This window comes from Dermochelys coriacea, chromosome 24 (assembly GCF_009764565.3).
Source record: "Dermochelys coriacea isolate rDerCor1 chromosome 24, rDerCor1.pri.v4, whole genome shotgun sequence".
NCBI classification, from domain to species: Eukaryota; Metazoa; Chordata; order Testudines; family Dermochelyidae; genus Dermochelys; species Dermochelys coriacea.
In genome coordinates, this window is record NC_050091.1 from 16291167 (window position 1) to 16317851 (window position 26685).

At 50.5% G+C, this 26685-nt stretch overlaps 1 protein-coding gene across 1 annotated transcript in view; it reads left to right on the forward strand.

Moving 5' to 3' along the window:
- The window catches only part of LOC119847612 (IgGFc-binding protein-like), a 45482-nt gene extending 31921 nt beyond the window's left edge, over positions 1–13561 (forward strand). The window contains exons 9-16 of the mRNA XM_038382528.1: positions 343–932; positions 2666–3233; positions 3622–4223; positions 4791–5364; positions 11274–11473; positions 11975–12355; positions 12888–13176; positions 13551–13561. Coding sequence (XP_038238456.1) covers positions 343–932; positions 2666–3233; positions 3622–4223; positions 4791–5364; positions 11274–11473; positions 11975–12355; positions 12888–13176; positions 13551–13561 — 3215 coding nt within the window. The remainder of the gene's footprint in view (positions 1–342; positions 933–2665; positions 3234–3621; positions 4224–4790; positions 5365–11273; positions 11474–11974; positions 12356–12887; positions 13177–13550) is intronic.
- The last annotated feature ends 13124 nt before the right edge of the window (positions 13562–26685 follow it).

Consider the following 26685-nt stretch of genomic DNA (forward strand, 5'->3'; position numbering starts at 1 on the left):
ATGGACTGTAATTGGATGGATGGATAAATATACTTTCTGCAGTATGCATGTGTATAATAACTACCACCTCCCACAGGATGTGTTGCACCTGGTCTGTGTGTGTATGTGAGTGTGACTGCACTCACTGCTGGATGGAATCAGACTTGAATAGCTGTGTGTCATACCCCCCATACTGCTGTCAACAGGAGGCCCAGGCCTGTGTTTGCACAGCAGGAGGATCTGAGTGCCTCTGATGTGTGATAGAGACCCCAGGGCACCTATATAATGCAGCAGAGATTCCGGTGGCCATGGCTTTGTTAGGAAGCAGTAAACACTGACGCTGGTGTCCTGTCCCTTTGACAGCTCTGCCCTGCCCAGAGAACAGCCAGTACCAGCTCTGTGGCTCCGCCTGCCCTTCCACGTGCAATGACTTTGCAACCCTGGACAAGTGCCGCTTGCCCTGCATGGAGACCTGCCAGTGCAAGAAGGGCTACATGCTGGACGGGGGTCAGTGCATCCCCAAGGGGCGCTGCGGCTGCATCCACAAGGGGCGTCTCTACACCCCTGGAGAGCATTTCTGGGGGGATAAGAAGTGCCAGCAGAAGTGCCAGTGCAACCTGCACAGCAGGAAGGTCACCTGTCAGATCTCCCGGTGCCAGCAGGGCGAGGAGTGCCGGGTGGCCAATGGTATCCGGAGCTGCTATCCCACCCGCTATGGAACCTGCTCCGCCCTGGGGGAGTCGCACTACATCACCTTCGATGGGCTGCACTACGACTTCCGCGGCACTTGTGTCTACCTCCTGGCTGGTTTGTGCCACAAGAACTCCAGCCTGGTGAAATTCCAGGTCCTGGTGCAGTACCAGAGGAAGGGCAGCAAGAGTGGCTCTGGCACAAAGGTGGTAGAGATTCAGGTCTACGGAGTGAAGCTTGTCATTATCCACGGAAAGGTCCGGGTAAGTGTACAGTCGTTGCAGGGCAAGTGTGCAGTCGTTGCAGGGCAAGTGTGCAGATGCTGCAGAGTAAGTGTGCAGTCACTGCAGGGTAAGTGTGCCACTGGTGAAGTGCAGGGTAAGTGTGCAGTCGTTGCAAGGCAAGTATGCAGTCACTTTAGGGTAAGTGTGCCATTGCTGAAGTGCAGGGTAAGTGTGCAGTCATTGCAGGGCAAGTGTGCAGTCATTGTAGGGTAAGTGTGCAGTCACTGCATGCAGCTGCACAGATGCAGGTGCCTTCTTTTGACATCAAGGAGTACTATCCAGTAAAGAGTGAGTAAATTCAGAATAAAGAATGAGTAAAGAGAAACTACTGAGTAAGGAATGAGTAAGGAGTTATTAGCAAATAGCTAATAAGTATTGAATAAGTACTGGGTAAGGAATATGTAACAAGTAGCTACTAAATAAGGAAGAAGTGTTGAGTAAGGAGTGAGCAAGTGAATAAATACTGACTAAGGATCAAGAAATGAATTTACTACTGAGCAACTTGTAGGGAATGAGTAAGTCATGAATAATGAATGAGTAAATAACAAGTAAATACTGAGAAAGAATGAGTAAGTACTGAATAAGGAGAAAGGAAGTAGTAACTACAGAGTAAGAGGTGAGTAAGTACAGAGTAAGGCATAAACATTGATGAAGGCATAACTTCTTAGTAAGTAGTAAATACAGAGTAAGGAATTCAAAAGGCACAAATACTGAGCAAGTAAGGAGCAAGGAAGTTATAACTTCATAGTAGGTAATGAGTAAGGAGTGAGTAATCAACAAACAGCTCCGTAATGTAATTTTCTAACACTGCATTGTTCAACAGAATTATTTTAATAGTGTTGATTTTGAAACAAACTTGTGTTGTTAACATAAGAAAGTGTTGTTTACTACTTCTCATAACACAAGAACTACGGGTCACCAAATGAAATTAATAGGCAGCAGGTTTAAAACAAACAAAAGGAAGTATTTCTTCACAAAACGCACAGTCAACCTGTGGAACTCCTTGCCAGAGGATGTTGTGAAGGCCAAGACCATAACAGGGTTCAAAAAAGAACTAGATAAATTCATGGAGGATAGGTCCATCAATGGCTATTAGCCAGGATGAGTAGGAATGGTGTCCCTAGCCTCTGTTTGCCAGAAGTCGGGAATGAGCGACGGGGGATGGATCACTTGATAATTACCTGTTCTGTTCATTCCCTCTGGGGCACCTGGCATTGGCCACTGTCAGAAGACACGATACTGGACTAGATGGACCTTTGGTCTGACCCAATAGGGCTGTTCTTATGTTCTCATGTCCCTGTTTGAACATGAATTGTTAATTCCGTGAGCATTCATGGCCCGCCATACAATTTCCAGACCCAGATGTGGCCCTCGGGCCAAAAAATTTTCCCACCCCTTAGTTACTAAGGGGTAAGGAATAAGTAAGTAGTGAGTAGGGAATGAGTAACTCCTGAGTAAGGAATGAATCATGAGTAAGTCATGAGTAATTAATAAAAACTACTGACTAAATACTAAGGACTCAGGGTTAGGCTCTGTGGTCAAAGATATACAAGATGTTCCAGGCTTGGTCCTGTCCCCACTGAATGGGATCTGTATTCACCTAGACACCAATGGGTGTTTTTTCCTGGGCTAAAGACGTTTCCATAGCCAAAGGTCAGTTTTAATTGTGCAGTATTCTCTCTCCCCTTGTATCCCACTGCTGCCCTCCACAGCTGAATGGCCTGCAAATCAACCTCCCCTACAATATCGACTATGACAAGATCTCGGCCTACCACCGGGGCTGGGACATAGTAGTGAAGACGGCTTTTGGCCTAACAGTGACCTTTGACGGCCAGAACCACATCCGGGTGAAGGTGCCGGCCACCTATGGCCGCTCAGTGTGTGGCCTGTGTGGGAATTTTGATGGGGAAGATGACAATGACATGACCATGAGCAACCTGCTGCCAGCGCCCACCCCATCGGACTTTGGGAGGAGCTGGAAGGCCCGGGACATCCCAGGCTGCAAGGAGATGGAGAAGGAAGACTGCATGGACATAGCGAGAGTGGAGAAACAGCATAGGAAGGGCAAGAAGGAGTGCGGGCTCCTCCTGGACAGGGACGGCCCATTCAAGAAGTGCCACAAGAAGGTGAACCCGGAGGGGTACTTCAAAGACTGCATCTTTGATCGCTGCTCCCACAAGGACAACCAGACTGTGGTCTGCCACATCCTTGCCTGCTACGCCGCAGCCTGCCAAGCAGCTGGTGCCAAGGTCTATGAGTGGAGGACCAACAAATTCTGCCGTGAGTGTGCTCACCGCATGGTGTGTCATCTCTTCCCCTGCCCCCCACCCCCAGGCCTCTTGCTTTTAGATCCAAGGGAGTCCGATTTGATTCCCACTGGGCACTCTGTATAAATACATTCCCACGGACAAGCCTGCTGGTGACACTTCCACTGTTCCAGCCGTCCAGGGATGGGGTGGGATCCAAGGGGCAGGTCCTCTCTCCAGTCTCTGGTTGGGTGGGAGAGGGGCAGGGGCACACGGGAGGAGGGGTTGGGTTGTTGGGGGATGGAGAACAGGGGAAGGGGGTTTGGGAGCATAGAGGGGATGGGGAGGGATTCACGGAAATAGGGGTCAGAGTCAGCACTAGGAAGCTGGGACATCCACATCCCTCTGACGTTTCCTCATAGGGCCACCCTGCCCCCAGAACAGCCACTATGAGATGTGCTCCAGCAGCTGTCCCGCCACCTGCCGCAGTCTCTACACCCCAACCCGCTGTCCCACCAAGTGCCGGGAGGGCTGTGTGTGCGACGAAGGCTTTGTGCTGAGCAGTGATCAGTGCGTCCCCCTCTCCCAGTGCGGTTGTGTCCACCGGGGCTTCTACTACAAGCCGGGCGAGACCTTCTACCCCAACGGCTTCTGCAAGCAGAGGTGTTCGTGCCAGGCAGGGGGGATCGTGGAGTGCTACCACTTCTCCTGCGGCCCCAACGAGGAGTGCCGGGTAGTGGACGGCATCCAGAGATGCCACCCAGTGGTGCCCAGGACTGGCACGTGCCATGCCGCTGGTGACCCCCACTACCTGACCTTCGATGGCTTCCCCTTTGATTTTCAAGGCAACTGCACCTATGTCCTTGCCAAGAGCTGTGTCCGAAAGGGCTACCTGCCCTCCTTTGCCATCCACGTGAAGAATGAACGTCTGGGCAGGAGCAAGGCTGCTGTCACCAACACTGTGTCCATCATCGTCTACAGACGCACATTCACCCTGGTGCGGAACAGGAACGGTGTTGTCCTGGTAAGAGCGCACACAGGGCTTTTGGGAAGCCTCTGTCTCTGATTGGCTGCCAAAGGTGGCAGGGCATGGGGGAAAGGCAGGGTGGAGAAATGGGGAAGAGGGGAGGAAGGATGCAGGAGAGTGGTAGGTGGAAGGATAAGGGGGTGCAGAGAGAGAAGGGTGGAGAGATAGATACTAGACTGGTGAATAGGTGGATTAATAGGTGGATAAGGAGATGCATAAATGGATATTAGTGGATGAATGTATATAGCTTATTAGGTGGCTGGATATTGGTGGATGGATGGATGGAAGGGAGTGTGTGTGGATGGATAAAGTGAGTAGGTGAATTGGTGGCAAGATGGATAAGGTGGATGGATGGGTGGATGGATCAGAGAGATGGATGGATAAGGTGAGTGGATGGACGCACAAGGGGGATGGATGGATGGATGGATGGATGGATGGATGGATGGATGGATAAAGTGGGAGGATGGAAGGATATGTAAGGGGGCCTATCATAGGCAGTAGCTACCTTTCACAGTAAATGCCACAGTTCCTATTAAACCCACTCTCTCCCTGCCCCTGCCCCAGGTGGATGGCATCTCCTACTACCTTCCCTTCCAGCTGAAGAATGGCTTGGTGCGTGTCTACTACCATGGTGCCAATGTGGTGTTGCACACCAAATTTGGCCTGCACCTCTCCTTTGACCTGAACTACTATTTGGCCATCACTGTGCCTAAGAGCTACCATAGCCAGACCTGCGGCCTGTGCGGCAACTACAATGGCAAACCACATGATGATCTCCTGCGGCCCAACGGCCACCTGGCCCGAGACCTGCGTGACTTGGGTGTCTCCTGGAGGGTGAGAGTCCCCGGGGCAGTATGTGACCATGGCTGTGCCAGCCTGGTCTGCCCCGCCTGCCAGGAGTCCCGGAAGGCGAGCTACATCCACAACAACTACTGCGGCATCATCCGGGCGCCCTATGGGCCCTTCAGCGCCTGCTTCTCCACCCTCAACCCCACCGTCTTCTTCAACAACTGTGTGCATGACTTGTGTAAGGCCGGGGGAAACCGGAGGCTGATGTGCAGGTCCATCCACAGTTACGTCACTGCCTGCCAGGCTGCTGGTGTCAAGATCAAGCCCTGGAGGACCAAGAAGTTCTGCCGTAAGTGTTGCCCATGGCTGAAACCAATCCATCCCTCCTCGATATCCCTCTGCTTGTGTCACGGACTCAAAGGTAGTGCCCACTCTTGGCCCCATACAGTCCCTGGGGGGAACCCCCTTCAGTGTGACAGCCCTTCTTGGGGGTCCACTCTCAGGGGTTAAGCCCCTCTGCCTCCTGGAACCACACCTATCTGAGCCTTTAACATACCTGTCTCTCATCGTGGACCCCCTCAGGAAGTCCACTCGCTCACCGAGAGCCCCCCGCTTTCCAGCTGGGCATCCGATATCACCGGCCCCAACAGCTCCTCCCCGATCCTTTGTCTTCCGTACCAGGTCTGATACTGGGTTGGATGAGCCCATTGATCTGATCTGAGGTTTGTCCAAGTCTGGGTTTACCAGCATCAGTCCCTGGGTTAGAGCCTCCTCCTTGGCACTGCTCGGTCCAGACCCCCTTGTCTGGCTTGTCCAACTTACCAATCTTCATCATGGGAGCTAAGGTGGGGTACAAACCTTCAGTGGTACCCGGCCATCCCATTAGAGGCCTGGACTTGTGTCTTGGTTTGAGGAATGGGCCACTCTCTGGTTACCTTCCCCTGGGCTGGCTCTGGCTTTAGGCAGCCGCTTCCCACCGTGTGGCCCAGGTACGACACCTCTGCCATCCCCATCTTACCCCTTCCGGCCTCTATCATCCATCCTGCATCCTGGAGGCCTTCCAGCCCCCTCTTCACTGGGACACATGGTTCTCCCAGGTCGGGCTGAAGGCACGGATATCATGAACATATATATGAACATATACACAGGGCATAGTTCTCCACCTCCCCTCCCCGCAGGGACAGCTAGATTAGTGAGCTCAGGTCGGCTGGCACCCGGCTGCGGATACGGATGCAGCTCCTCTGATCTCAGCTGGCAGGGAGGGGTTATCTGGTCAGAGGGGGAAGTTATTCCAGCAGGAGGTCAGCTCCTGGGTCAGGAGATAGATTCCCTTTCCCCTTCTTCCCCTGCCCACACACACGGCCACACCAACAGTCTCCCTGTCAAAGTACAGCTTCATTATGTTGACATGGTACAACTGCCCAATTGGGCATCTCCAGCACATGCATCACCTCCTTCAGCTGGTTGCTGATTTCACAGGACTCTCCCCAGGCACTCTTCACACTGAGCTGAGACCCCTCTTCTGGTCCCCGATCAGGCACACTGTCATACTAGCCCTTTTGCAGTTCCTGGACCCCGGCTAGATTCTTCCTGGCCAAACCCATGAGCTCAGTGAGCTTTCTCCAGAACGATAGTTTAGAATCCACCACCGAGTTCCCATTTCTTTCTCATCAAGTCCAGGGATCCCCTCCTTCTCCTTCCACACACCAACTCAAAAGGGTGGACCCCTGTGAATTTCCAGGGCAGTAAACATTCTGCAGCAGCTCTCGCCAGGTGCGCTGAACCTCCTGATGTTTAGAAGACAGGACATCCCCCCGGTGGTACTTCTGGGGGACTACCAGACACCATCTGATCCCCCAAGTTCAGTTTTCCCTCAGGGAGCCCTTTCTTGGTACTGGATGGCTTCTCTCACCTGGATCCTTCCCCAGGATCTCGCAAAACCGGGGCCCACAAGGCCCCCGCTTCTTCCAGGAGGGATCCTTCTGCAGCTAGGTCTAGAATTCAGCGGCTGGGTTTGGGGCCCAGCCCCCATCACTGTGCCTTAGTTTTCCCATGTCAGGACAAGGCCTTGGTCTCAGCCCTGTTAAGCCCTGTCCCTGGCAACTCACTTCCCCGCACTGGAGCTTCCACGCCCCCCTGCAGGGTGGATTGCCGGTGCCAGGCCAAGTGGCTCTCCCTGACCTCAGCCACAGGCAAGGACCAGGGCACCGTCTGGCCAGTTCTTCAGTCCATCCCCCATCTGCACCTCTGCAGGTAGCTGATCATGCACCCCAACCTCTTTGGGGCCCTCATTCAGATGTGTCCTCGCTACAAGATCTTAACTGGGGGTCCGATCACCCCCAGCACTCATGTCCCAGTGAGGGTAGGGAGCAAGCCCACCGCTTTGGTTGCCGCATCAGAGCCAGTGTGAGCCACCTCTCCCCTGTGCAGGGCTGTTGTCCCACTCAGCTCCAGGACCAGGCTACAGACAGGCAGGAAACCAGAGCTTCTCAGTTCTTCCCTTGTGCTACTAGCCAGGGGGAAAAGTACCCCACTCCCTGCCAACCGGGCCATATATGGGCCATTCACGTGCTCACTGGCTCCTATCCTCTGCACCTTCCGATCTCTGGGTTCAGCTCTTTGGCCGTTACAGTTACTTCCCAAGAATACATCAAAGCTGATGTGCTGAAGGACCCCAACCAACAGCCCTGCACCCCGATCCTTCCTGTGTCTACACAGGAACCCCGAGTGAATGGCTGCCATCTGGGAGCCTTCCCCCAAATTATACGGCCCCATAGCAGCTGGTGAGGTTGCATCACACCCACAAGAGTCTCATCCCAGAATTGCTTCACTCCATGAATGTCTTCCCACAGCCCCCCACTTGCTGCTCCCACTGGGGATCAGAGGGGCCTGAGCCCAGGAGTCACAAGCAGACATATCTGCTGGGCTTGGAGGGGAAGCCTGTCTGCCTTCCCCCTTCCCCTGGCCAGCTCTGCCCCAGGAGCCGGCTGGGTGACAGGTTCCCAGGTCACTCTCTCAGCCTGTTTTACAGGCCGTTAACCCTTTGAGGGTTCTCTTGGGCAAAAATTTCCTGTGTCTTTGGGCATGACACCACCTTGAGTCCTTTTTAGCCACAGTAATTACATTTCAGGTCCCTCAAGTCCCACGAGGGGGGTCAGCCCACCCCGGCCTTCATGGGCACCCCTGAGTTGGGCTTCCTGGAGTCCCACCTTTGAGAGGTCTCTGGGTAACTCCCCTTCTGAGTCCCCAATGTGGGTCTCCTGCCTGTCCCCAATCTGCTGTCCACAACTCATCTGCCAGTGCCCCCGCACAGTGCAGATCTTTAGGCTTCCAGTCCACTAACCACATCTTAAGGTCTGGAGGGCAGATATCATACAGCTGCTCCAACCCCACCAGGTTATACATGTCCTCGACAGTAGTGGCCCCTGTGCCCTTTCCCCACTTGCAGAGAGATGTTCCCCTAGCAGGTTGGCGACCTTCTAGTAGGTGATGCCTGATGTCTTGCGTACATGCTGGAATTGTTTCCTGTACACCTTGGTCAGTTCAAACTTCAGCACCAAAGCCTGTTTGAACAGGTCATAATCCCCCATCTCAATACCATCCATTTGGCTGACGGCGTCTATGGCCTTGGGATCCAGCAGGGAGGTCAGACAGCGGAGTCTGTCTGCGGGGTCAATCTGGTTCAGATCACAAGCTTTCTCAAAGGCTGTGAGGTAGGCATCAACATCCTTAGGCTGGGCCAGCAGTTTTGTGTCTAGATTCTCCGCAGAACTGGCGTCTCGGGGCCCTTCCCCATGTACCCCCTGGCAGGCCCTCTTGGCCCGCCGCTCATCCAACTCCTGCTCATGTTGTCACTGCTCATGTTGTCACTGCTCCGAGCGGCCAGCTAGCCTCTGCTCCTCCAGCTCCAGCTCCTTCACTTCCAACTCCAGTTCCCATCTCTTCACACTCACTGGGAGGAACCCAGGTGGGCAGCCCCGATCCTGGCTGGGGAACTGGGTCCAGTGGACCCTCTGCCACTATCCCAACTGCCCCCCTGCTATTACCAGGCTCTCCGGGCATCCCAGAAGCCTGCTGGGATCTGGAACTTGGCCCTTGGACTGGTCAATCTCTACCAGCCAGGCAATCAGCTGCTCCTGGGTGAGCCTACCAATGCTCAACCCTCTTTCCCTGCACTGATGTGCCAGGTTCCTCTTACAGAGCTGGTTATAGACCATTTCCGCGCTGTTTCCTTTAATCCCCTCGTTTTATCGCAGGCAGCCACTCACTGCAAAGCGCCTGTGCTCACAGCTAACTGTCTACAGGGTGCATCCACAAACCATCCTCTGCCCACTCTTGGCCCCATACGGTCCCTGGGGGGAACCCTCTTCAGTGCGACAGCCCTTCTCAGGGGTTAACTCTTGGGGGTTAAGTCCCTCTGCCTCCTGGAACCACACCTCTCTGAGCCTTAGCAAGCCTGTCTCTCGCTGTGAGCCCCCTCAGCGAGTCCCCTCACTCTGGACCCGCGGGGCCTTCACTCCCAGAGGGAATAATGCCCCCTGTTCTCTAGACTGGAGCGACTCTCAGCCAGCGTAAAACAGGAAGGTTTATTGATTGTCTGAACCCAGCACAGGAAACTCTCAGGGCCTCAGGCCTGGCCTCCCTAGCACAGCACATATAGGTCTCCCCTGCATCCAGGGGGGCTCTGCCTGCTCTCTCTCTCCAGTCCAGAGACCCTGCGCTTTCCAGCTGGGCATTGGATATCACCGGCTCCAACAGCTCCTCCCCTATCCTTTGTCTTCCATCCCAAGTAAACAGGTCGCTGGGACCCTCTCTCTTCCGTCCTTTGTTCCCCTCAGGCTGGAACTGCTTGGTCAGGTCACCAGGGCCCTCTCTCCTCAGCCCTTTGTCCTTCCGCTGGCCAGAACCAGCTAACAGCCAGGCTTAGCCTCCAGGTCAGCAATTGTTAGGGTTCCCCATCTCCAGGCCGTTGTCTGGGAATCCCAGCTGCTAGGCGAGGTCACACCTGGTCCTTTGCAACAACGCACCTTCTCCCACCACCTTGTTAAACATGCAGCACACAGGGAAACTGAGGCGCACACATGCTATTTATGTAAAACACTACAAAAATCCCCAACTTTATCACAGCTTGTCTCTGCATCCCTCCATCCACTTCTTTCTTGGTCCATCCATTCACAGCATCCACCTCTCTTCAGGATCTATTTCTCTCTCTTTCCACTCCATCCACAGCATTCATCTACTAACAATATCTATATCTCTACCCCACTGTCCATCCGTCCTTCTTCAGTATCCTTCCCTCCACATTCATCCATCCATCTGTTTGAAATCTCTCTCTAAGTCCCTCCATCCCTGCTCAGGATCTATCTCTCCACAGATCCGTCCATCCACAGTATTTATCCACCCATCCATTCACAGTATCTATTCCACCATCCATGATATCTCTATCGTCTCCTTTCATGCATTTGCAGTATATGTCCAGCTAGTCACCCACAATAGCTTTCTTTCCATCTATCCACCAATTCATCCATCTATCCCTTTATTTGCAATATCTCTGTCCATCCAACCATCCATCCACAGTATCTGTCCACCCATCCATCCCTCCATCTATCCATCTGCAGTCTCTGTCCATCCGTCCATCTATCCACAGAATCTGTTCATCCTTCCATCCATCCATCAGCAGTATCTGCATCCACACATCCATCCATCCACAGTATCTCCATCCATACATCAGCAGTATCTCTGTCCATCCATCCACCTATCCCTTCCTCCATCCATCCTAGTATCTGTCTGTCCATCTATCCATCAATCTACAGTATCTCTGTCATTCCTTCATCAGCAGTATCTCTGTTTAGCCATCCATCCCTCCATCCAGCAGCAATATTTGTGTCCATCCATCCATCAGCAGTATCTCTATCCATCCATTCATCCCTTCCTCCATTCATTCATCAGCAGTATCTCTGTCCATTCATTCATTCATTCATCCATCCCCGCTTCCATCCATCAGCAGTATCCCCATCCATTCATCTGCAGTATCTCCACTGCTCCTTTCCTCCATCGATCCATCCTCAGTATCTCTATCCATCCCCGCCTCCATCCTTCCATCCATCAGCAGTATCTGTCCATCCATCCATCCAATCATCCAAGAGTACCAGAAAAAGGACACTTATAAAACCCCTTCTTCCCCCTCCTACTGCTCCATTCCCTCCCCACCCCTCCTCTATGTACTAACCCTCTCCATTCCCCTCTCTTCCCCTCTAGCCATGACCTGCCCAGCCAACAGCCATTACAAACTCTGTGCCAACCCCTGCTCCAGCGGCTGCAAAGGGGTGGCCAACATCACCAAGTGCCCCAAGATCTGTGCTGAAGGGTGCCAGTGCAACAAAGGCTATTTCTGGGGCGGCAATGAGTGCGTCTCCATTCGGCACTGCCACTGTTTCCACAAGGGCAGGTACTACAAGGTGAGCCCTCGCCCGATAGGGCCAGCCCAGTGCGGTAGGCATCTGGAGGCAGAGAAGGACCCAAATGAGAATCCACAGCTGCCCCACACAGAGCTGGGAAACCAGGGGTTCAGCACAGGACTGATATGTGACGGGGGAACAGAGAGAGATAGGGGACTGTGGGGAGACAGATAGATGGATGGAGGGGTGTGAATGGGGATGGATAGCTCAAAATACCCTAACATTGGAATCCTCCAGTCTGAAGCTGCTACTATGAAATCAGAAAGGATGTAACATTCTATTCTGGATATTCCCAGAGCTGGGGTTAGAACCCAGGAGTCCTGACTCCGAGCCCCCCTGGTCTAACCCACTATACCCCACTCCCCTCCCAGAACCCAGGACTCCTGGCTCCCAGCCCCCTCTCCCCCACTCTAAGCACCAACCCCCACCCTGCTCCCAGAGCTGGAGATAGAACCCCGGAGGCTGCTCTCTCGCTGACCATGTGCCTGTCTCTCCTGGCAGCCAGGTGCGCGGGTGCTCACATCACAGTGCCGGCAGCGGTGCAGGTGCATCCCGAGAGGGGGGGTGGTGTGCCAGTCATTCCAGTGCCCGGCGGGGGAGCTCTGCGAACTGAGCCAAGGCCGATGGGGCTGCGTGAGACGGGATGGGAACTGTACCATCACCCGAGGAGATGTCTTCACCTCCTATGATGGGGTCTCAGGGAAGGTGCCCCTGGACGGCACCTACGAGATCTCCTCGCTCATCGACACTAGGGCCGCCAGCTGGTTCCGGGTGGTAGTAGAGTTCCAGACCTGCAAAAAGTGCCGTGCACCCAGAGTCACGGCCATCACTGTCTACTTTCACAAGCTCACCATCCTGGTCAACCGCAACGGCAGAGTCTTGGTAAGGGGGAAAGGTGGGGAGGTGCCACTGGGAGGCCTGTCGGTCTGTCTTCCTATTGCCCCTACAGTATCTGTCTATCCATCTGCCCATCCATGTCACCTACATTGTCCATCCATCAATCCATCAATAGAATCTGTCCATCCATCTAACCATCCATCTATTGTATCTCCCATCACCATCCATCCATCCATGCCACCTACAATGTCCACCCACCCTTTCATCCATCCATAGCACCTAGTGTCCATCCATCCATAACATTTATAGCCATCTATCTGTCTATCCATCTAACCATCCGTCTGTCTATTGTACCTGAGATATCCATCCACCCATCCATCCCTTGCACTTACAGTATCCATCCATCCATGCCATCTGCAATGTCTGTCCGTCCATCCCTCCATCCCTGGCACTTACAGTGTCTGTCTCTGTACCCACCCGACACAGACCCTCTCTCCTCAGTCTCAAGTGTTTCTCTATCCCCTCTCTTTGTCTCTCTGGTGTCTCTGGCTGTGATCTCTCCCTTTGTACATTCTAGGTGAATGGGCGCCCAGTGCGACTCCCGGCCAGGCCCTCCAGAGTTGTGTCAGTGAGCCAGGCAGGGAACGTGGTGACCGTGGCCCAGGGCTCGGCACTGCAGGTTCTCTTCAGCACCCGTGGGGACGTGACGGTGAGAATTGATGGGAAGCTAGCCAGGAAGGTGCAAGCCGCCTGCGGGAACTACAACGGGAACAGTGCCGATGACCTGCGCCTGCCCGATGGGACAGTCCTGGACAACATCGGCGAGGTCCTCAGCTACTGGAGATTCTCCGAGAACCCCCAGGATGGTACGTGGGGCAGAGCAGAACCAAGAGCCTGTGTCCAAGGGAGCTATGGGGCCAGTGTCCCAGATTGGTATCCCCTGCCACAGATCAGATCAATGGGCCCATCTAACCTGGTATTCCGCCTCCACCCTGCCATCCAGGGCCCATCTACCCTGGTATTGTTCCCCCAACCCCCATCGCCACCCCAGATCAAATCAATGGGCCCATCCAACCCAGTATCCCCCCACTACGGCCCCATTTCAGACCCATTGGCCCATCTAGCCCTGTATTTTTGGAATAACAGAATTTTGACTCTCAAACAAAGAGGAGGTTAAGTGGTTGCTTTTTTTAAACCCTCCCTCCTTATTTTTTTGTTGATTTTGTTGTTGTTGTTTTAGATTATGACTGAGATACGAATTTCTGAAGCCCTTTAAGGATTCGGGTCACCCTCTGGAAATCCACCAGCTCTGAGACACAACGGATCCCAGCTTAGCACAAGCACTAAATTCCCTTCCCTAGATCCCTGTGCAGAGCAGCTAACTTTGTGGATTGCTTGCAATGCAGAGATGCTGTTTAAACGTGATGGCAGTGGATGTCCTCAGCTGCTGTCAATCGGCGTAGACCCAGCAATGGATTTCCACCAGCGGAAGATCTTAGTCTAGATTGCAAATTAATGCCTGATTTCAAAACTCTCCGTGTTTTTTACTTAATATTACCAAGCCCTTTTTGTCTCAAAGTGTTATGCAAATTATTTATGTTGAGGTCACTTTACCTGCCACTGAGATGCAGCCACCTCTGGGGAGGCAGCTGGCGAACAGCAGCACAGTGATGCTTCACAGGGATGGTTCGCCCAGCACTGAGATGCAGCCACCTCTGGGGCGGGGCAGCTGGGGAACAGCCGCACGGTGATGGCTCGCCCTGCGCTGAGATGCAGCCTCCTCTGCGGTGGGGTGCAACAGGTGTTTAACGCACAGATGCACAGCAACACTTTGGGACAGGAAGTGAAGGAGAATCCTGAATTCGACTGAAAGAGCTCTAAGAATCTATGAATCAATAAACGCTTTTGGCAAAGGCTTTGGATTTGCTTCTGTGCCATTATTTTTCTCCCACCTACATCTTAGTTAGTTACCCATTTCTCTTTGCATGTGGCTAAATAGACAAACAATCTCCTTCTGAGCCCCCGCTGCCCTGCTCCCAATAGCACAGTGCTCCCTACTCAGCCCCTGTCCTGCTCTCTGCAGCCTGGCACCCCCTACTCAGCCCCCCCATGACACCCCCTACTGCGCCCCCTACTCAGCCCCATCCTGCTCTCTGCAGCCCGGCATCCCCTATTGAGTCTCTGGATAGATAAATAGAGAGAGAGCGAGAGAAAGAGAGAGTAGTGGATGGTGGACGGAACAATAGGTTGATGCACCAAAGGATGGAGTGATAGATAGACTGGTGAAAAGCAATATCACACTGATCCCTGGGCAACACAGAAGGAAATTCAGGGAAATGCATCAAATAAGTGGGGAAAGCTTGTGCCAGGAGGCAAATTCATACTGTCACGAAGTCCAAGGCCAGAAGGGAGCATTGCGACCTTCTCATCTGACCTCCTGAATAACACAGGCCAGAGATCTGCCCCACAATAATCCCTTGAGCAGATCTGTTTATAAAGCATCCAGCCGGGAGCTCAAAATGGCCAGTGATGGAGAATCCACCACACCCCTGGGGAAATGGTGTCAATGATTCATTCCCCTCACTGTTGAAAATTTACACCTCAGTTCCAGTCTGACCTCATGAAGCTTCTTCCATTTCCAGCCATCAGATGGTGTTAGACCTTCCTCTGCTCAATAGAAGAGCCAGTTACTAAATATTTGCTCCCCACTGGAGGAGTGTTTAGAGCACCAACAGCCAGGGCACAAAGCACAAACTTGGGAAAAGGCATTGTAGGCGGTGATCCAGAGCAGTTGTGGAATGGTTGCCCATCAGAGTTCAAGGTGGACACTCTGTATAAAAAGAAAAGGAGGACTTGTGGCACCTTAGAGACTAACAAATTTATTAGAGCATAAGCTTTCGTGAGCTACAGATCACTTCATCGGATGCATTCCACCAAATGCATCCGATGAAGTGATCTGTAGCTCACGAAAGCTTATGCTCTAATAAATTTGTTAGTCTCTAAGGTGCCACAAGTCCTCCTTTTCTTTTTGCGAATACAGACTAACACGGCTGCTACTTTGAACTCTGTATAAAGAATCTGCCACAGTGGTGGAGGCAGCCAAATTGGTTAATGTGCTGGAGAGCCATAGGGAGGCATCAGAGAGTAAGAAGCTGTTAATTCCTTGGAAAAGAGATTCAGGGTGACTGGGTCAAGAGAGGAAAGCCCAGGGAAAGTTGTCCCAAAGGAGAGCAGGATGGTAGGAAGGCAGACGGGAAATATGCAGCTATAGAAAAGAGATCAGGTTGGTCTGGCACGACCGACCTTTATAAGTAAGAGTTTCCCCCTAGATCAGATTGGCAGAGACCCTGGGGGGCTTTTGCTTTCCTCTGCAGTGTGAGACACAGGCCATTTGTTGGAGTAAATGGTGGAGTCCCACTAACTTGAAGTCCTTAAATCAAGATTTGAGGACTTCAATCCCTCAGCCAGAGGTGGACGGGTGACATTCTGTGACCTGCAATGTGCAGGTGGGATGCAAACAAAGGTGTGGTTGATGGCGGGTACGTCACTGCTCCCAAGTTACACAGAAACTCTCTCCCTTTAAATAGATTTACACATCTCATTGCAATCACTACACATTGCATCACACAGTCTTGGCTTGGCTTAGTTACTTTGTAGGAACCAATCCCTGTGCAACATGCTCTGGGCACATTTGTCCATGTTCAACCTACTCTTTACCTCATCTCTACATTCCTAACTTATTTGTTTACAGTAAATATTTCCCTGGGAGGTCTCCCTCTTTTCTTAGCTAGCTTGTCTTTTCGCTTACTGACCTATTACTTACCTTGGTTAGCACAAACATTTGGTTTCCAGCCTGATGATTTATTTACCTCCCTAACCTATCGTTCAAAGACTGAGGCATCGCCCCATGTGTTTAATTTCACATGTCAGGCCAGGAAACCTCAGGCATGCCTCAGCTTTATAGCCCTATTCTATGGGAAGCAATTTAACCCTTATAGACACCGTAGGTAACAGCACAAAGTTCGTGGTTAGGTACAGGGTCATACACATTGGTCAGAAACATGGACAAGTAGTAATGGGCTTAATCTGCAGCAAGGGAGATTGAGGTTAGATATCAGGAAAAACTTTTCAACTCTACTCTATCTCTGAGATAGGCTTCCAAGGGAGGTTGTGGGATCCCCGTCACAGGAGGTTTTTAACAACAGGTTGGACAAACACCTTGTCGGGGCTGGTCTGGGTTTACCTGGTCGTGCCTCGGTGCAGGGGGGTGGACTTGAAAACTTCTCAAGGTCTCTTTCAGTTCAGCATTTCTTTGATACCATACTACAGAAATCTGTGATTCACACGCACATAGAGGTTGATAGAAAGGACCTGTGGGAGTGGAGAAATGCCAGGTCTCAGTTTACCATGGTTCAGTCCAATTTAAAAGAGTAAAGATAGTTCTCCCCTGCAGGGGGATGTCTCTGACCGGCATTGAGTACACATTGTCCGTGGTCCCTCTGTCTCATGTAGACATGAAATGGCCTGGGAATTCAAGTCTGGTTGAAGTTGGGTTGTCAGACACAATGCGTGTAGGTATTCTTGGGGGTAATGACTTGACAATAAATCAGGGATGGGCAAACTTTTTGGCCCAAGGGCCACAAATGGGTATGGAAATTGTATGGTGGGCCATGAATGCTCACGAAATTGGGGGTGGGGCCAGAAATGAGGAGTTCAGGGTGTGGGAGGGGGCTCAAGACTGGGGCAGGGGGTTGGGGTGCGGGGATGGGGGTGGGGGTGAGGGCTCCAGATGGTGGTGCGGGCTCTGGGATGGGGCTCGGGATGAGGGATTGGGGGTGCAGGAGGGTGCTCTGAGCTGGGACCGAGGGGATCAGAGTGCAAGAGGGGGATCAGGGCTAGGGCGGCAGATTGGGGCACAGGACTGGGTCAGGGGTGCAGGCTCCAGGCAGCGCTTAACTCAAGCAGCTCCTGGAAGCAGTGGCATGTCCGCCCTCCGGCTCCTACGCAGAGGTGTGGTCAGGCAGCACTGCCCCATCCTCAGGCGCCACCCCTACAGCTCCCATTGGCTGCAGTTCCTGGCCAATTGGCGCTCCGGGGGCAGCACTTGGGGTGGGGGCAGTGTGCAGAGCCCCCTGGTTGCCCCTAAGCATAGGAACCAGAGGGGGGGCATGCCACTGCTTCCAGGAGCCACGCAGAGCCATGGCATGTTTGGAGAGGGGCAAGCCTCAGACCCCACTTCCCAGCGGGAGCTCAAGGGCTGGATTAAAATGTCTGAAGGGCCAGATGTGGCCTCCGGGCCATAGTTTGCCCACCCCTGCAATAGATGCCAATATTGATTTTATGGTCACACACAACCAAAGGGAAAAGCTGGCTGCAAATCAGCAGCAAAATGAGCTCATGGTCATTGTGACGCTGTATGGAATTGTAAGATACTTTGTATTAATTATTATTATTATGAATACCAATATTATAAAATTGCAATGAATTGTGCTAGATATGCCATGTAAGGTGTGAGTGAAAATGTTATGAACTGCCAAGTATGATAAACTTGTTTATATGTTTGTATCACCTTTGTATTATGAGTTATAGATATGTAGGATATATCTGTATTTCAAACTTATGCTGTGTTTCTGGGTGACACCCCCAGACAGATTGGCATCAGCACTGCCTAGCCTGTTTGATGGCTAAGGGTCATCAACTGTACAATGAACCCATTGAAAGGAGCCAGGGGATACATTTAAGAGTTAGCAAGGCATGTAGGGGCAGGCCTGTGGACAGAGAACTCTAAGGCTTTTCTATGCCATGTGCTGTGAAGCTTATGTTTGGGACACAGGAAGTACGAGCCACATGGCAAAAGGAATATAAAGGGCAGCTGAATCAGCTCCATTTTGTCTTCAATTCTGCTTCTTACCTCTGGATTGACTTTTCTACAAACAAACCTCTGAACAAAGAACTGAATGACCCATCCAAGCAGAGGGACTTTCAAGCCAGCAAACTCACCAGCACTGCTAAGAATCTGTTATATGGACTTTGAAGTCTCTGTATGTATGTGATTGCTTTACCATTTACCAACTCTCTTCTTCTTCTTTCTTTTTTCCTTATAATAAACCTTTAGTTTTCTACACTAAAGGATTGGCTGGCAGTGTGGTATTTTGGGTAAGATCCAAACTAATATTGACCTGGTAACGTGGCAGGCCCTTTGGGGTTCAGAAGAACATTTTGTATAGTGAGCAGAGTTTTCTAAATAAATTCTCACTGTACTGGACCTAGGTACTGATTGGGAGCCAGAGAACTGGAATGCAATGAAGGGGGCTATGTGATTTCTTTTTTCAGCTTCTCAATAACCAGTGGGGGGATCAGGAGCACAGTCTGTGACTGATGGGGAGTTTAATTTCAGTGTGACCCACCTGTCTTGGGAGAATCTGCTCTCCTTTTTCCAGTCTGCCCTGTCATTGACATTTTCAGTGAGGGCTGCCCCAAGCACATAGATGCACAGTCACGAAGCAGGTAGAGCCATGGCCTGCGATAGTAAATTCATGTCCTAAAGGGAGCTGTGATTGAAAACCTCCCTTATAGTGATGGACTCAATGCGCTCACTCTAGTTAGCGTAACAAAGAGAAGGCTAAGGAGTGACTCAATCGCAATACCTACATGGGGAACAAATATTTAGTAGTGTGCTCTTCAGTCTAACATGATCCAATGGCTGGAAGTTGAAGCTCAACAAATACAGACTGGAACTAAGGTGGAAATTTGTAATGGTGAGAATAATTAGCCATTGGAACAATTTCCCAAAGGTGATGGTGGATTCACCATCAGTGACAATTTTTAACTCAAGATAGGTGGTGTTTCTGAAAGACCTGCTCTAGGGGTTATCTGGGGGTAGTTCTCTGGTCTGTGCTGTACAAGAGGTCGGCCTAGATGACCACAGTGGGCCCTTCTGACCATGGACTCTATGAATCTGTGACGGGAACGATGTGACTTCTGAATGCTTCGAGGCTGAAGAGCAGAAAGATGAAGGGTAAAGCCCCAGCTCTGAAACAGAACCCCTTGAAGCGTTGGAGCACAGCGAGGAATTTAGAAAAGAATCATAGACTCGTAGAAGATTGGGGTTGGAAGAGATCTCAGAAGGTCATCTAGTCCAACCCCTGCTCAAAGCAGGACCAGCCCCAACTAAATCATCCCAGCCAGGGTTTTGTCAAGCCTGGCCTTAAAAACCTCAAAGGATGGAGATTCTACCACCTCCCTAGGGAACCCATTCCAGTGCTTCACCACCCTCCTAGTGAAATAGTGTTTCTTAATATCCAACCTAGACCTCCCGCACTGCAACTTGAGACCAGCAGAGGGATAGATCTCAGGCCTAATTCAGGGAACTAGCCACAGGGAAAGTGAATGCTCTCTCCCTGACAGCTGTAGGTGTCATGCTTTGGGGTGCTGTGACACACAGTCCACACACAACAGCCAGTGGACAAGCATGCCAGTATCCTGAGTGCCCATGTTGTATGCTGCCCTGATTCAGCACTCGTGACCCCAGCAGCCTGCTGACAACATGACAGCCCCACCCTGCTTTCCACCAGCTTTGCGGGTGACCCCCACCACCCTTTCAGTCCCAAATTCTTCTCAGCCCAATCATCCCTGAAGTGGCCAACCCTCTTCTGGGCCACTCAGAGAAATAACGAGGCTGGTTTGCTCCTTTAAAGAGACAATCCCCAGCAGCTTGCCATGTTGACTGGAATTAAGAATCACTCCCATTCCAAGGCAGCACTGGGTTGGTTTAGATTAAAATATGACAAGTTGATTAACAAAAGGACATAGGTTCAGTGACACCAAGGAAACACAAATGAAGGTGGAGATGGTCACAAGAAAATAAAAGTGAAAACATGCATTGAAAAGTCTAAAACTTACTCTAGCAAGGCCCGGCCTTTGGTTAAGATGGTTTGACTCACCAATTACTCACCAATTACTCCATCATGGATGACTGTCTGTCAGGCAGGGCCTTGCAGGGAAGTATGAGGCACTGGGTTTCCCTTGTCTTCTTAGGTGAAAGGTAAAGGCAGAGTCTCTGTTCTGTATATTCCCAGAGAATTGTCTTTGTTCTCAAAGTTAGGAAGGCCTCATGGGGATTGTGTTTCCCGTATCTCTTGGGATGCAGAAGCCAGGTTAATTCTCTAGACTTGTCTATACTTACAAAGCTACAGCAGCGCAGCTACAGTGCTTCAGTGTAGACGCTACCTATGCCGATAGGAGTTTTCCCACCAGTGTATGTAATCCACTTCCCTGAGAGGCCGTAGCTAGGTCAAAGGCAGAATTCTTCTATCAACCTAGGGCTGTCTATACAGGAACTTCGGTCAACTTAACTACGCTGCTCAGGGGTGTGGACACAGTTGGGTCGACCTCATTTTCTGCTGTAGACCAGCCCTCTGTCTCTCAAGTGAAAACTCAAGACAGCCCATGCTGGTTTGCCTGATAGCTTGGCTTCTGGCTACTCGGAATTTGAGGCAGACCCATATTCCTTTGCCTTGGACAGCCCTGATTGAGCAATTACTTCATAACTTCATATGTGGGGCTAACGCTCACATTTTACAATGATATTCGTGACCAGGGTGCTATTAGTTTTTCAGGGGTGCCTTCCAAGGCATACTCAGGACAAATATCATTGCAGTAGCATGTAGTGTGAATACTGGGGGGCCCCAGTGGGCAAAGAGTGATCTGGGATAAAAATCTGTTGTATAGAGAATGGGTCTCTTAGAAGGCCAGGGCAATATGAGGGGGCAAAGGTGGCTAAGAAATGGGCTAATTAACCTAGCAGCACCTGGGGGGAGATTTAGGCTGGATTGACAAGGACTAATTGAAGATGGAACCCATCTGTGGGAGGGGCTTGTATGAAGCCAGGAAATGACCATAGAGGCAGGAGTAGGAAGAAGCCAAGGGAAATGCCAGCAAGGTTTGGAACAGTGCAGACCTGGGGTGGGCTGGAACCCAGAGGAGCAGACGGTCCCTAGTTCCCCTGCCAGCCAATGGGAAAGTGGCACAGTCTTGAATCAGAAGACTGCCTGGGATGGCACCCAGACAGCTGGTCCAGTGAGACTTTGATACCCTGGCAGGGGAAACCCGTATAATGACTAAACCATGAAGAGGAAGGGCCAAGCTACAAAGAGGAAGCACTGCGACTCCTAGAGATCAAGAGGGGCCACAGCACGAGCTGAGTAGGGGGCATTGGACCCAGCAGAGCTAATCCCCAGACGCAGCCACCAGGAGACGCTCCGGTGATGCATGTGTCACAGGGAGTCAGAAGGAAGCTTATAATTCCCACGAAACAGAGGGAGCAGGCATTGCCAATAGCAACTTTTTGGGGGCATATACTGACGACAAAGCTATTTACAGCAAAATGGGAGACTCTCCACTCCCACGTGTGCAAGCAGGCTTAACAATTAAAGCAGTAAGATCCAAAGTGGGTCTGACCAAGTAACGTATCTTGGATACTGAGAAGGAAATGAAGTTATGAGGCCGGAGCATAGTAAGGTAGAAGACATAACAGGCCAGTCTCCTCCCAAGACCAAGAATCAGGCATCATTGTCCACAGGGCCGGCAGAATATTATGGACAATTTATTCCCAATTCCAGACCTGAAGAAGAGCTCTGTGTAGCTTGAAAGCTTGTCTCTCTCACCAACAGAAGTTGGTCCAATCAAAGATATTCCCTCACACACCTTGTCTCTCTCATATCCTGGGACCCACTCAGCTATAGCAACAATGCAAAGTACACTGGGACACCAAGATGGGGTCCCTTCCCTATTCTTCGCAAACAACTTTCAGACCTAACAAATTCACTACACCAAACACGAGTTGCAGTGTATTTTTCCAGAAAGAGTAAGCATTTTCAGGGTCTTTTTTGTAAAAAAATTTGGGAACTTTTCAGTGTTTATTTCCAAGCATTAAAACCAGGATTAAATCAGGCTAAAAATAAAAAATTAAAAAATTGGGAAAAATCGGGGGAAAAGAAAAACAAAAGAACATTTATAATATATACATTTTACTACAGTATAATTGGGGGAAAAATGTAATGTACAAAGGTATACTTTCTCTCTCTCAGAGCTACTAGCTTTTCCAGAAATCCTGGTTTGCAAACACTCACATAATTTTCTTCAGAGTATCCTCCCTCACGTTGAGCCTCTTGCTGTCTTGGAGGTAGTCCAGCTTTGAAAATAAGTGCTTTGCATCAACAGGCTAAGGGGGTACACTCAAAGCTCACCATGCCCCTTTGCTGAAGTTGGAAAGTGTGTCTTGATGACTTCCAAAATTATGGGGAGTGGCTGGAGAGAGGCCTTGATCTGATCTTGGGGCTTTCCCACCCTCTGGCACACCTCACAAGACCGGACATAGGTAGAAACATTCTTGCCCATTCCCTCCCAGTGAAATGACTTCCCCAAACGGTCTTTGGTTCTGTTCATCCCAGCATGGCCACTAGGGTGATGGTGGGCTAAGCTCAAGAGATTTTCCCTATACTTAGTTGGAACTACCATCTGTCTCTGAGGATGCCAGTCCTCCTGGTGCCCACCAGAAAGGGTTTCCTTGGATAAGAGTCCTCCTTCAACAACAAACCTGGACCTATTGGAAGAGCTAAGAGATGGTGGCTTGTTCCGTGCTGCTGTCTAAGCTTAGGCTTTCAGCCGCTTCCTGCTCTGCCTGGAACTGCTCCCTTAATGCTGGAGACATTAGTTCCTCTTGGGTTGTGGACTTGGGTGTGATGTCGCGCTCCATATGTTTTATGGTGTGGAAGTGGAAAAAGGGATAAAGGGAATTTGAACGCAGACATCTTAGTTTTCTTAGGAATAGAGCAAGAGTCAGGCTAACTCTAACTCTAATAAAGCGAGACTTCAAGGCAGGGCCTGGGCAAGTGGGAAGTGAGTGGGAAAACTGTAAGAGATGCTATTTTGACCTTGTGTCAGATAAGAATGGAACGCAGACTGTAGCAGGAACTGCTGAGAAAAGTAAGATATCAGGAAGGAATATGTATAAACAAGATGCAGCTGTTGATCATCATTATGCAACAAAAGGTATAAATGCTTGCCCTAATTGTTTATCTGGCGGAGACCTGCCGAGGAAGGGGGAATCCCTGTCCGTGCGCACTCTCCCCCTTGCAATTGCTTGAGAATAAACTGTCTCTGACTTGTTGCAAACAAGCTAAGAGTGGAGACTGCGTTTTTCTTCCACAATTGAAATATGCTAATCATAGCATCAGAGAATATCAGGATTGGAAGGGACCTCAGGAGGTCATCTAGTCCAACCTCCTGCTCAAAGCAGGACCAATCCCCAACTAAATCATCCTAGCCAGGCTTAGTCAAGTCTGACTTTAAAAACCTCAAAAGAAGAAGATTCCATCACCTCCCTCGGTAACCCATTCCAGTGCTTTACCACCCTCCTAGTGAAAAGGTTTTTCCTAACATCCAACCTAAACTGTCCCCACTGCAACTTGAGACCATTGCTTCTTGTTCCATCATCTGCCACCACTGAGAACAGCCTAGATCCATCATCTTTGGAACCCCCTTTCAGGTAGTTGAAAGCAGCTATCAAATCCCCCCTCATTCTTCTCTTCTGCAGACTAAACAATCCCAGTTCCCTCAGCCTCTCCTCGTAAATCATGTGCCCCAGTCCCCTAATCATTTTTGTTGCCCTCCGCTGGACTCTTTCCAATTTTTCCACATCCTTCTTGTAGTGTGGGGCACAAAACTGGACACAGTACTCCAGATGAGGCCTCACCAATGTCGAATACAGGGGAACGATCACGTTCCTCGATCTGCTGGCAATGCCCCTACTTATACAGTCCAAAATGCCGTTAGCCTTCTTGGCAACAAGGGCACACTGTTGACTCATATCCAGATTCTCGTCCACTGTAACCCCTAGGTCCTTTTCTGCAGAACTGCTGCCTAGCCATTCGGTCCCTAGTCTGTAGCGGTGCATGGGATTCTTCCATCCTAAGTGCAGGACTCTGCACTTGTCCTTGCTGAACCTCATCAGATTTCTTTTGACCCAATCCTCTAATTTGTCTAGGTCTCTCTGTATCCTATCCCTACCCTCCAGCGTATCTACCTCTCCTCCCAGTTTAGTGTCAGCTGCAAACTTGCTGAGGGTGCAATCCACACAATCTTCCAGATCATTAATAAAGGTATTGACAAAACCGGCCCCAGGACCAATCCTTGGGGCATTCCGCTTGATACCAGCTGCAACTAGACATGGAGCCATTGATCACTATCTGTTGAGCCCGACAATCTAGCCAGCTTTCTATCCACCTTATCGTCCATTCATCCAGCCCATATTTCTTGAACTTGCTGACAAGAATACTGTGGGAGACCATATCAAAAGCTTTGCTAAAGTCAAGGAATAACACGTCCTCTGCTTTCCCCTCATCCAAACAGGCAGTTATCTCATCATAGAAGGCAATTAGGTTAGTGAGACATGACTTGTGCTTGGTGAATCCCATGCTGACTGTTCCTGATCAGTTTCCTCTCCTCTAAGTGCTTCAGAATTGATTCCTTGAGGACCTGCTCCATGAGTTTTCCAGGTACTGAGGTGAGGCTGACTGGCCTGTAGTTCCCAGGATCCTTCTTCTTACCTTTTTTAAAGATGGGCACTACATTAGCCTTTTTCCAGTCATCCGGGACTTCCCATGATCACCATGAGTTTTCAAAGATAATGGCCAATGGCTCTGCAATCACAACGCCAACTCCTTTAGCACTCTAGATGCAGCGCATCCGGCCCCATGGACCTGTGCTCGTCCAGCTTTTCTAAATAGTCCCGAACCACTTCTTTCTCCACAGAGGGCTGATCACCTCCTCCCCATGCTGTACTGCCCAATGCAGCAGTCTGGGAGCTGACCTTGTTCGTGACGACAGAAGCAAAAAAAGCATTGAGTACATTAGCTTTTCCCCATCCTCTGTCACTAGGTTGCCTCCCACATTCAGTAAGGGGCCCAAACTTTCCTTGATCTTCTTGTTGCTAGCTGTGCCCACAAGGGCTGTGGGGGAAGATACCAGCAAAAGGAGGACACTCAGGCCTAAGAATAGTAAACTATGCTTTACTGAAGAAAGGAAGAATTTACGTTCCAATCTGCGTGGGGAGCCCCTAGGATGCGCGGAGGGGCTACAGGGGACTCTGGCCGTTTGGGACAGCTGACTAGGCAGGACTCCGCCAGGTCGAAGTACTCCGTGGCGCTATATTCTCCACGCTTATCTTGGGGTTACATGGGATCAACAGACAGTTACATTCTTACATGTACGATTTATGCTTATTACATAAACTGACTCGTTTACAGACAAAAATATGCTGAGCTAGGCTACAATGTCTTTTGGCAGGGTTTGTCGGACAAAGTTAATTGAAACTGCCTGCATCCTCCGCTTACATCCAGTCACGTACTCAGTCCACCACTTAGCTCCTCTCCAATCTTCTGCAACCTTGCCCCTACACTAACATACCTGAAAAAACCCTTCTTGTTACACTTAATATCTTTTGCTAGCTGCAACTCCAAGTGTGATTTGGCCTTCCTGATTTCACTCCTGCATGTCTGAGCAATATTTTTATACTCCTCCCTGGTCATTTGTCCAATCTTCCACTTCTTGTAAGCTTCTTTTTTGTGTTTAAGATCAGCAAGGATTTCACTATTAAGCCAAGCTGGTCGCCTGCCATATAGAATCATAGAATATCAGAGTTGTAAGGGACCTCAGGAGGTCATCTAGTCCAACACCCTGCTCAAAGCAGGACCAATCCCCAACTAAATCATCCCAGCTAGGGCTTTATCAAGCCTGACCTTAAAAACTCCTAAGGAAGGAGATTTCACCACCTCCCTAGGTAATGCATTCCAGTGCTTCACCACCCTCCTAGTGAAAAAGTTTTTCCTAATATCCAACCTAAACCTCCCCCACTGCAACTTGAGACCATTACTCCTTGTTCTGTCATCTGCTACCACTGAGAACAGTCTAGATCCATCCTCTTTGGAACCCCCTTTCAGGTAGTTGAAAGCAGCTATCAAATCCCCCCTCATTATTCTATTCCGCAGACTAAACAATCCCAGTTCCCTCAGCCTCACCTCATAAATCATGTGTTCCAGTCCCCTAATCATTTTTGTTGCCCTCCACTGGATGTTTTCCAATTTTTTCACATCCTTCATGTAGTGTGGGGCCCCAAACTGGACACAGATGAGTCCTCACCAATGTCGAATAGAGGGGAATGATCACGTCCCTCAAATTGCTGGCAATGCCCCTACTTATACAGCCCAAAATGCCATTGGCCTTCTTCACAACAACGGCACACTGTTGACTCATATCCACTTCTCATCCACTGTAACCCCTTGGTCCTTTTCTGCAGAACTGCTGCCTAGCCATTC